This window comes from Ahaetulla prasina, chromosome 16 (assembly GCF_028640845.1).
Source record: "Ahaetulla prasina isolate Xishuangbanna chromosome 16, ASM2864084v1, whole genome shotgun sequence".
In the NCBI taxonomy this organism is placed as follows: domain Eukaryota; kingdom Metazoa; phylum Chordata; class Lepidosauria; order Squamata; family Colubridae; genus Ahaetulla; species Ahaetulla prasina.
This window is the reverse complement of record NC_080554.1, coordinates 3394144-3405000: the sequence shown is the minus strand read 5'-3', so window position 1 is coordinate 3405000 and position 10857 is coordinate 3394144. Positions and strand designations below refer to the sequence as shown.

The 10857-nt window shown below is 43.2% G+C and overlaps 1 protein-coding gene across 8 annotated transcripts in view; it reads right to left on the bottom strand.

The window, feature by feature from the left end:
* Positions 1–10857, bottom strand: part of MAPKAP1 (MAPK associated protein 1) — a 128380-nt gene that overhangs the window by 99757 nt on the left and 17766 nt on the right. For all 8 annotated transcript variants that reach the window (XM_058159054.1, XM_058159052.1, XM_058159056.1 and 5 more), the window contains one exon: positions 8416–8567. In XM_058159054.1, coding sequence (XP_058015037.1) covers positions 8416–8567 — 152 coding nt within the window. The remainder of the gene's footprint in view (positions 1–8415; positions 8568–10857) is intronic.

The following is a 10857-nucleotide window of genomic DNA, read 5'->3' as shown; positions in this document are numbered from 1 at the left end:
GTTATTAGCTAGTTTTAGAAAGTGCACTTTTCCCAAAAGGTTTCCACAATTTTGGCCACAAAGGCTTTAACAGAAACAAGCAAAGGCTTTAACAGAAACAACAGACAAGCCAAGTGCGGAGTAGGAAAAAAGTACTCGATGGGTTGCAATAAACCATAGTTTGTTCACATGCACACCTGAAAACCAACCTAGAACTAAGGAGAAAATCCTTGACGGTGAGAACAATTAAACCAGTGGAACAACTGGCCACCAGAAGCTGCGGGTGCTTCATCGCTGGAGGCTTTCAAGAAGAGACCGGACAGCCACTTGTCCGGAACGGTAGAGGGTCTCCTGCTTGAGCAGGGGGTTGGACTAGAAGACCTCCCAAGCCCCTTCCAACTCCGACGTTCTATGTTTATGCCCAACCTGGGCATGTTTAGATTTTGCCCTGTGGCACCTGGCCTGCCAATATTCTAATCCAACGTGAGATGTCCTTCCACCCAAAGCTGTAAAAAGAGGGCGGTCAACTTCCTGCACAGTCGACTAAGCCACGCTAAGACTAAGACTTGCTGTATTACAGCAAGCTCCCCGAGCGAGCGCGAGCTTAAGTAACAGTCTGCAGCCAGAAATATTTTAATTAGCTCTCTGCTGGACTCACTGTATTTAAAAATCAATGAGTGGCTGCAAAACTAAAGCCCAGGTTTGCAACTTTCCTTCTCTTCCTGTAATTGATCCCTCTGTGGCCCAAACACACACGTGGCAAACTCCACAGATTTCTGAAGATAAGTAGGTGTGGATTAAAAAGCGGCATTGCTCGGGTTTACTAAGCTGCACGTTAGGGTTTATTTATTATTTGATCCACCCAAATTGTATGAAACAAACGGAGTTGAAGAGAAGAAGGTACCTCATTTAAACTCTGTATTTATTTATTATCCTGCCTCCGTTATTGCTTATAAATAACTCAAGGTGGCAAATGTCCTATCCAGAATTCAAGAGGAATGAGATTCGTGTCACTAGATATTTAAAGAGCATCATGTCAGTTAAGAAACTGCCTTGTACCAGAATGTATAATATTCTCCTTTACTGGTGTTTGTCTGTCTGTTGCATTGCTGATCCAGCAAAAACACCAATAGCAAAGCGCGACAAAACAGCACAGCTGTGATTGGTTTCTAGGTATCTTTAAAATTGGGGGGGGGGGGAAAGAAGTATTCTAATTTTATTTTCACTAACCCCCCCCCCGAAATTTACTTTGTCTTGCAATCTATTTAATGGGTTAGTAAGGAAGCAGGTAATATTAGTGCATTACATATTTGCTCTTTTTAAATATTTTGTTATCTGCATCCGAGTACCATTGTTTCTTTTGCAGATATTCCTCCATATTCTCATATTTTACTTTTGGGATTTTATTAACACTTTCCTCAGAAGGGCCCAGGGGTTTCACCCGACTCTCAAAAGGGGGCCCAGGGGGATGAAAATGTTTAAGAATTCCTGCTTTAGGGAATCTTTTCAGAGGTAAGGTGATAATAAAACAGGAGGTGGGAGTGGGGAAGAAAATAATCCCACAGTTAAAGTCCCAAGATGGAAAATTCAGAATAGGAATACACTGATCTGTATGTATAAGGTTACACTTAGTTTTTTTGTCAGACCAAAAAAACGTAATAGTATGAACAGATTTACAGATTTCAAAGAATTTGAAAGAGGCTGAGTCCGGCTGCTGTTTTTATTTCTAATTTTTAACACTTTGCCCTTGTTTTAAGAGCGTGTGATCTCTCTTTAGCACTTAAAAAGGTACAAGAGAAAACCGTGCATGCTTGAGGGTGGAGTAACCTCATAAATGACATGTATTTTGAGAGCGAGCAAGGAAAAAAGAAGAAAGCTAAAACCCAAATCAAAACCCAACAATTCTCTCTCTCCCCCCCCTTTTTTTTAAAGGCGCTTCTAAAAATCAAGAATTTTGATGCATTTAATTGCGTGGCAGTATACAGTTTTCTTTTTTTGAAGAAAAAAAAAAGGGAGGGGGATGCACTGAAGAAACGATGCAGATGTTTAATTTGGATACACCTGTTCGGGCTAGAAATACTTCATTATGGAAAATGGAAATTAAAACCTCTAATTTGCCTATATCTGATTTTTAATATCAAACCATTATCTCAGACATATTTTTAATCAGGGACACCACAGTCTATTTCCTTTCTCCATCTTTTATCTGCTGTAGATGTGGTTTTCTTTTTTTTTTCTTTTTGGGAAAGCTATTTAGTACCCACGATTGTGTGGGAGGGAGGGGGGGAAAAACACACACACCACATTTGTTCATAATTATCCAGACGTAAATGTGGAACACAACTGGTACAAGAGCAGCATGCGAAAAATGTATTTAAGGTCTACCCTCCCAAAATGCTGCTAAAAGCTATTAACCAGTACGTGTTAATTGCCGCAGCATTCATATTAATTTTCACTTCAGGCCCGACATTGCTGAATATTTCCCTTGATACGTTTTAAACAAAGTTTAATTTAAGGAACTGCTTCTATCAACACTTATGAAAATTAACAGCCAAGCAATTAGTACTCATGAATTATCCTTTCTCCCGCCTCCTTGCTAAAAAAAAAAACAGTTGCTAACAAAGAAAATGTTGTTGGTTTTCTTTTCAGACAGGGCTCCGCGGTCGTGGAAACCCCCTTCCCACCCACCCCCCACTTCAAATTCGATGGGCTCAGCCCCAGAGAGCTGAAATATTGTTTTCAGATTATGGCAAGGAAGTTTTATTTTCGCCGCGTTTATCGGAAGTACAAGCTGGAGGTTTAAAACAACAACAACAAAAAAAAAAACTCAACCATTTTTGGTTCAAGGTGTTTGATTACTGCAACTGATGGTGAACCTTTTGGGCACCAAGTGACAAAAAAGGAGCGCACACGCGTTTGTTTTGCACGCTCGTTTGGGTCGCAACCCATGAGAGAGGCTGCCCCAGGGCGCATGCACGCCGCCGAAAATGAACTTCCGGTGTCCGGGGCGCATGCGGATTCCAGACAGCTAGTCTTCTGGATTTCTGGCGCGCATGTGCCAGAAATAATAAATAATAATAATAATAAAAATAATTGCTACCAACCTGCTTTCCACTGAGGACCTGTGTACTGCACGAATCAAGAAGAGAGCGGTGAAAATATCTACAGATCCCTCGCATCCTGGTCATAAACTGTTTCAACTCCTACCCTCAAAACGACGCTATAGAGCACTGCACACCAGAATAACTAGACACAAGGAGAGTTTTTTCCCGAAGGCCATCACTCTGCTAAACAAATAATTCTCTCAACACTGTCAAACTATTTACTAAATCTGCACTACTATTAATCTTCTCATCGTTCCCATCACCAATCTCTTTCCACTTATGACTGTATGACTGTAACTTTTTGTTGCTATCATTAAGGGTTAAATTGCAACCTATGACCATCATTGTGTTGTAAATATTGTACCTTTGATGATGGTATTTTTTTTTCTTTTATGTGCACTAAGAGCACATGCACCAGAGACAAATTCCTTGTATATCCAATCATACTTGGCCAATAAAAAATTCTGTTCTGTTCTGTTCTGTTCTGTTCTGTTCTATTCTATTCTATTCTATTCTATGATTCTTGATGAATGTATCTTGTCTTTTATGTACACTGAGACTGTATGCACCAAATCACAGTTGGCCAATAAAAAATTCTATTCTATTCTATTCTATTCTATTCTATTCTATTCTATTCTATTCTATTCTATTCTATTCTATTCTATTCTATTCTATGATTCTTGATAAATATATCTTGTCTTTTATGTACACTGAGACTGTATGCAACAAAGACAAATTCCTTGTGTGTCCAATCACAGTTGGCCAATAAAAAATCCTATTCTATTCTATTCTATGTGCGTGCGACAATCATCTGGCCGGTGCGCATGCTCGCACAGCAAAACAGAAGACCAGCGCTTCCAGTTTCCGGCACTGCTGCACGCAAAAATGTCAGCTGATCATCGCATGCACATGCGCGCCAGAAACCCGGAAGAGGAACGGGCGCCGCAGCGCGTGCCAGGCAAAATGGCGCCGCATGCCACTTTGGGCACGCACGCCATAGGTTCGCCCCGACGGATCTATTGTTTTCACAACCTGAGCAAGTTCTAGAAACTTTGCATGGATGAACCAATATGGACAGAAAAGGAGAAATCAATTCAGGGTAAGGGTCTACGAAGATTCTCGGCCATTCAGGTTGTCCCAAAGGTGATTTTTCCAAAAAAAAAAAGACTTTGGGGTTTTTCCCCCCCCCCTTGAAGACGAAGAACGGAAGCAGCGTCTTGGATGAGGAGCGAAACGTCTTCAAGGGAAAAACGAAGTCCGGCTCGCCTTTGGGTCAATTTAGGAATAAGGTAACAGAGGTTAAATAATCCTTTGGAGATGCCGAACTGCTAAACCCAGCGTCCTTTAGCAGAGGATACCGCTCTCTGGAATGGCGGTGGAGCGTTAATTCAGCAACAATGGAAAACCCAAAGGTGCTTCACATCCTAATTCATGGCAGTGAGATCTTCCTAAGATAATTTGAGAAGACGCTTTCTAAAGAAGAAGCTGGGACTAAGCCTTGCTTAGAAGGACGTTCCTTAAGCGAACGAGGCAGTTGTTAACATGAATTTGTCTTACCCGATGGATTTTTTTTTGCTGGAAATTATTATTATTATTATTAATTAATTAATTAAACATGAAACTCAGTCAACTGAACATTCAAAGATGCATCACAAATACCATTGACTGGTGCTAATGGTTGATATGGGTTTCTGCCAGTATTATTATTATTGTATCTCTTTTATTCATTAAACATGAAACTCAGTCAAATGAACATTTCAAAATGTGTCACAAATATGACTGACTGGTGCTAATGGTTGATACAGGTTGCTGCCAGCGTCCTAGGTATCAACCAAGTACCTTCTTAAAATATATGATGTTCTGAATAATGCAATTTTTTTGCAGTTCCACTGGTATTATTGCAGGAAGCTGCAATTTCTTGATGTGTCTTATGAAATTCTTGCACATGGTACCAAATGCCCCAATGACAATGGGTATCACTGTTACATGTTTCATCCATAGCAGTGTAGTTTCGATGGCCAGGTCGTGATATCATCATCGTCATCATCATCATCATTATGGTTCTTCGCACAGATAACCAGATGTTGAGACTAAATTTGGCATTTCTGTCTGCCTATCATCCTGCCCAAAGAATTGGGGTAAGCAGATGAGGTATGATTGCAGGAGGTAACCTATTATTATTATTGTTGTTGTTGCTGTTGTTATTATTATAGAGTAGAATTGGAATGAAGAATGAGTAGAGTAGAGTAGAGTAGAATTGGAATGAAAAATGAGTAGAGTAGAATAGAGGTGGAATGAAGAACGAATAGAGTAGAGTAGAATAGAATAGAATTAGAAATAAAGTAGGGTAGAGTAGAGTAAAGTAAAGTAGAATAGAATAGAATAGAATTAGAAATAAAGTAGGGTAGAGTAGAATAAAGTAAAGTAGACTAAAGTAAACTAGAATAGAATAGAATTGGAATGAATAATGAATAATAAGTTGAGTAGAATAGAATAGAACCTTTATTGATACTTTAAATGTACACTAATCAGCATTCATTAAAATGAAATTTTATTGCATTCAGCTTTCAAAAGATAACCATTATCCACATACCCACAAACACACACATATATGACACAAAGAAACATCACATTCTATCAGTGGTGCGTTGCCCCCGATTCGAACCGGTTCGCAAGAACCGGTAGTAAAACCGGCGGGAGGCTCCGCCCACTAACCCAGACGTCATCAGGAAGTTTCTGTGCATGCGCAGTACCGCGCGTGCGTGGCCCCGTTGCAAAGTAAGTAGAACCCACCCCTGCATTCTATGTATACATATACATGGCAACAACAAAGGCCTCTGGTGGCTCAGCAGACTAAGTCTGTCTGTTATTAACACAGCTGCTTGCAATTACGGCAAGTTCAAGCCCCACCAGGCCCAAGGTTGACTCAGCCTTCCATCCTTTATAAGGTAGGTAAAATGAGGATCCAGATTGTTGGGGGTAATAAAAGTTGACTTTGTATATAATATACAAATGGATGAAGACCATTGCTTAACACTGTGTAAGTCGCCCTCAGTCTTCGGAGAAGGGCGGGATATAAATTCAAATTAAAAAACAAAACAAACAACAACAACAAAAAGAATCCTGCGAGTTTACAAGACGGATGGTGTAATAAGGAACAAAGCTGTTACGTAATTTAGTAGCCCTGCTGTAGATACTTCGAAACCTCGAAACCCAGAGGGAAGCAACAGAATCAGACTGAGAAACGGTCGTACAATTCCTATTTTCAGGGCCGCTGTAACTCTGAACGGTCACTAAAGGAATGGTTGTAAGCCAAGGACTATCTGTGCTTGGCTTAGGATAAAATTTTCACACCTCGGCGTGTCAGTCAAACACGCATCCCGCTCCAGCCCCGTCACTAAATCTGCCCTGCTTTCAATTCGAATTCACAACGTGATTAAAAAGAAGAAGAAAAAACAAGAATCATGCGGAGAGATTCTTATGCTGACATTAAAAAAAAACAACAACCCAAAACTCAATACATTTTTAAACAACTTTTTCCCCTCTTCTAAAAACCTCTTTTTTTTCCGGGTTTCAAATACGACAATTTGAATTCCTTTTATATGTAGGAAGAGTTGCAGCGTTTTTGGTCGTTGTTTTTTTTGCAAACATTCATAAATTCTTTGCCTGGGAATAGAAACGTGCCTGATTTGCATAATTAACTGAACCAGTTGGGTCTCTTGAGGAAGGAATGCCTAATTGGGAAGAGATGGGGAAGACTATTACGGGAGGGGGAGGGGGAGTTTGGGGGCCTAATTAAGCATGGTTTTTTTTTTAAAAAAAAATCCCTACTTAATTATATATTTACTCCAGAGGCTGGGGTGACTCTTGAAATCTTTTTTCTTTTTCAGATTGGGAACACTAGCTTTGATTCTCTCTTCTTCTTCTTCCTTTCTTGTTTTTGTTTTTTTTTAAAAAGTTTTAACGATCAGCGTTCCTTTTCTCTCTCTCTCTCGACTGGCTCAGTAAATTTTTATTTTGATGGGAAGAAAGGCAGAGAGCAGAGCTATTGAAACTTGAGAAAGCGAGCTGGTAGTATTTAAGCCGATCCTTCACTGAGTTGTTGGGGGTTTTTTTGGTGGAATGATTGCCGCTTTTGAATAACAGCTGGAAAAAAAAAAACCAACCGCCTCAAAGCGCCCCAAAATGCAACGATAAAGATGCAATCTTTATGGATCCATCGAGTGTTTTCTCCCTGGCGTGCGTAGCTACGCTGCTTAATTGTCACAGGCAATATTTTATCGGAACAGATTTAAGGCTATAACTGAACTCCGCTAAGCTATTGCAATAAGAAGTTTTGCTTCATCTTTGGCTTTTGGGGTTTTGTGTAGTGTACATCTGGGATTAATAAACCCTAGTTTTATTAACCTAACAAGTTAAGTACAGCTGACTTCACGAACTGGCTCAGGGTCACGGCTGTGTTAAACTGCAGTTGCTTCAATCCAAATTGTTTGATCAAACCATAGTAGCTGATTGACATCGGGGATTCCGGCAGAAGCAAAGCCGAGGTGGTAATTCAGCAGGTTCTGACCAGTTCTGGAGAACCGGTAGCGGAAATTTGGAGTAGTCCGGAGAACCGGTAAATACCACCTCTGACTGGCCCCGCCCCCATCTATTCTCTGCCAGCTGATCGGGAGGGAATGGGGATTTTGCAGTATTCTTCCCTTGCCACTCCCACCACGCCATGTCCACAGAACCGGTAGTAAAAAAAAAATTGAATCTCATCACTGAACCAAAGTATATGATGGGTTGGACCTCCTGTTCTCTCCCCCCTTCGCCTCCGTCCGAGTGATGACTTAATTAGCTGGCACTATCAGCTCTGGCAGCAGAATAGCCAGCGTCTGCCAAGTGTCTCTGTTATCTCCCTCGACGCAGTTCTTAGTTAATCAGTTGATTTGCCTGCTACGAAGAGGCACAGCAGCTCTTGCTGCCTTTATATCCTGTGGGGTGTGGCTCCATGACTCAGTACTTCCTAGGCCTGCCCCACCCCTGCTTCTGTTGTTCCCTCCTCTCCTGCCTACGAAACCTAGGGTCCAGCCAGGCCTGATTGCCATCAGCTGGGTCTGGAGGCGTAGCCTGGGGGGGGAAAGAGTCAGGGGACGGAGGCCTTGTTATCTCTTCCACCTGGCCTGCCTCTGGCTCCTGGAGCTGAGCCAGGGAAGCCGGTGCTCCCAAGGTAAGTCCTGACGGCCCTTCCCCCTCACTTTCCGAGTCACTTTCTGGCAAGGGCCCCGGCTCAGAGGGCGCAGACACAACAAAACCGAAAACTGAGCGGTGCGTTGTTCTCGCTTACCTTGCCATCGAACTTGGAGTATTCGTTGAAGGGATTGTTCAACTGCAGAGGGCACTGTTCCAGCCGGACTGAGAGGATTGATGGCTTCACGGGAGCATGGGCCGGCTTCACCTTGAAGTTCTTCTTCTCGAAGAGGCGGCTCAGCTCCTCGGCTGTGGGGGGGGGGTTCAAAGAACGAGAGGAACATGGCAACGTCTGAATGGCTTCGGAGATTCTCAGTCACGGTGGTCTCAAAGGGGCTTTTTCAAAAGGCAGCGGGACTCGTGTTTTTTTCCTCGAGGAAGACGCTTTGCTTCTCATCCAAGGAGCTCCTCGGAGGCGAGGGCAAGAAGTCAGAACGGAAGGAAGCTTCTTGGATAAGAAGCGAAGCATTTTCCTCAAGGAAAAAGAAACTTACCGTATTTTTCGGAGTAGATAAAAAGACACGATACATTCGTCAGGAATCATAAGGTACAACACTTAATGACAGTCATAGGGAAACAGTCAATATAAATCGTAGGGATACCAGCAACAAAGTTATAGTCATACAGTCATAAGTGGGAGGAGATGGGGGATGGGAACGATGAGAAGATTAATAGTAGTGCAGACTTAGTAACTAGTTTGAAAGTGTTGAGGGAATTATTTGTTTAGCAGAGTGATGGCGAGCGCACAGGACAAAACTGTACACCGAATGTAGCTTTTTCGAAGCTTTTTTTCCTGCCCTAACGAGGTGCTAGCGAGTGAAGCGATCTTCCCCGCTTTGCCTGCTCCCTCCGACTCTCAGCTGTGCTTTAGAAGTTTTTCAGCCCTAATGAGGCGCTAGAGAGTGAAGCAATCTCCGTGCTTTGCCTGCTTCCTCCGACTCTCAGCTGTGCTTTAGAAGTTTTTCAGCCCTAATGAGGCGCTAGCGAGGGAAGCAATCTCCATGCTTTGCCTGCTTCCTCCGACTCTCAGATGTGCTTTAGAAGTTTTTCAGCCCTAATGAGGCGCTGGCTGAGGGACTCTGGGAGTTGAAGTCCACAAGTCTTAAAGGGACCAAGGTTGGAAACCCCTGATCTAGCGGAGCAAAATACAACAGTTCATAAATGGTGAACTGGTTATTTCCATGTACTGTTCAGGGTACACAAGGAAAAACTGGGGGGGAGAATTTGCTCTGAAAGGAGTTAGCTGGGAAGGCCAATTCCCGAATGGATCAGCTGATCTGCAAGGAATCTCGTTGTGCAAAGATTCACGCGAGTGGATACCGCTTTAAAGCGACGCGACGCAGATCTCTCTCAGAATAAAAAGGAATATCCCTCGCCAGTCCTGCTTTGTGTCTCCTCGGAGGAACAGCAGCTTAATAAATAAAACAGCGGACCGTGCCTGGTGAACTAAGGCGCACTAGGAAACCCCACACCCTTTGCTATTCTTGAACAAAGAGGACAAAACTAATCTGTTCAGATTAGCAGCTCAGCTAAGGCACCACCGGTGCAGCTCAGGACAAGAGAAGTGGTCCCAAAGCTTGAAGTCTGCAATGGTTTGCAGTAAAAAGATGGAAAAAACAATAGCACCCCTGGCGGTATCTCTAAAGCTTTAGCTGTTCCCAAGGATTGAATCTTATCGGGACAAGAAACCAGAAAGCAGGCCCCCTCCAAAAATATTCCAGCTCTTGACCACCTGTGGCTGAACGCAGGTGTTGGACTACAAGTCCCATCATCCTGCCTGCTCATGTTGTGGCCCGCCACAGATTTGGAAAGTGAGGAGGTTGGGGAGGAGCATGGGCCAGTCCTGGCGTCTGGGGAAGGCTCGGACAAGGGCTCTGAGTCGGAGGCAGAGAGGGGGTCAGGGCCATCTGGGAGTTATGTGCTGCCTCCGGAGTCTGACATCAGTGAGGCAGAAGAACAGCGTGAGCCTGTTCCCAGTGTGCGCATGCACAGAGCTGCCAGGAGGCAGGAACAATTAAGGAAACTTGGGAGTAAGGCTTGGAGATGATTGGCCCCTCTGATAAGACATAAAAGAGAAGCGAACGGGACGTGAGCTTTTGCAGGAAGCAGTTAGTTCATCTGATCAGTAAAAGCTCTGGGAAAGCTCTGTTTGACTCTGTGCTAAGTTTGGCCTTACCCTGCGTGTGGTGATTAGTTCCCTGGCAGCATTCCAAAGGAGATAAGGTGGGTGTTTGTAAACACTCCCCCCTGAAAGACTATTTGAGAAGCCTTTCGGATTGGGAATGACAATAATTCACAGCCATTGGAATAAAAGAGGTTTGCCGGGGCTAAGGTTGTGCTGTTTACTTCCTAAAGAAGCCTAGGGCAGAACAGCTCACGAAACCTTCTGGCTAGGGATGTTGGATGCTAAAGTCCAGTTGGGCAGCACAGAGGGAGGGACAGCTCACATTTTCAGCGAATTCTTTAAAGGAACCTTCTCGAGCGTTACTCATCTTTTCCCCCAAGCGATCTCCAAAATTGTTCTCATCCTTTACCGCGC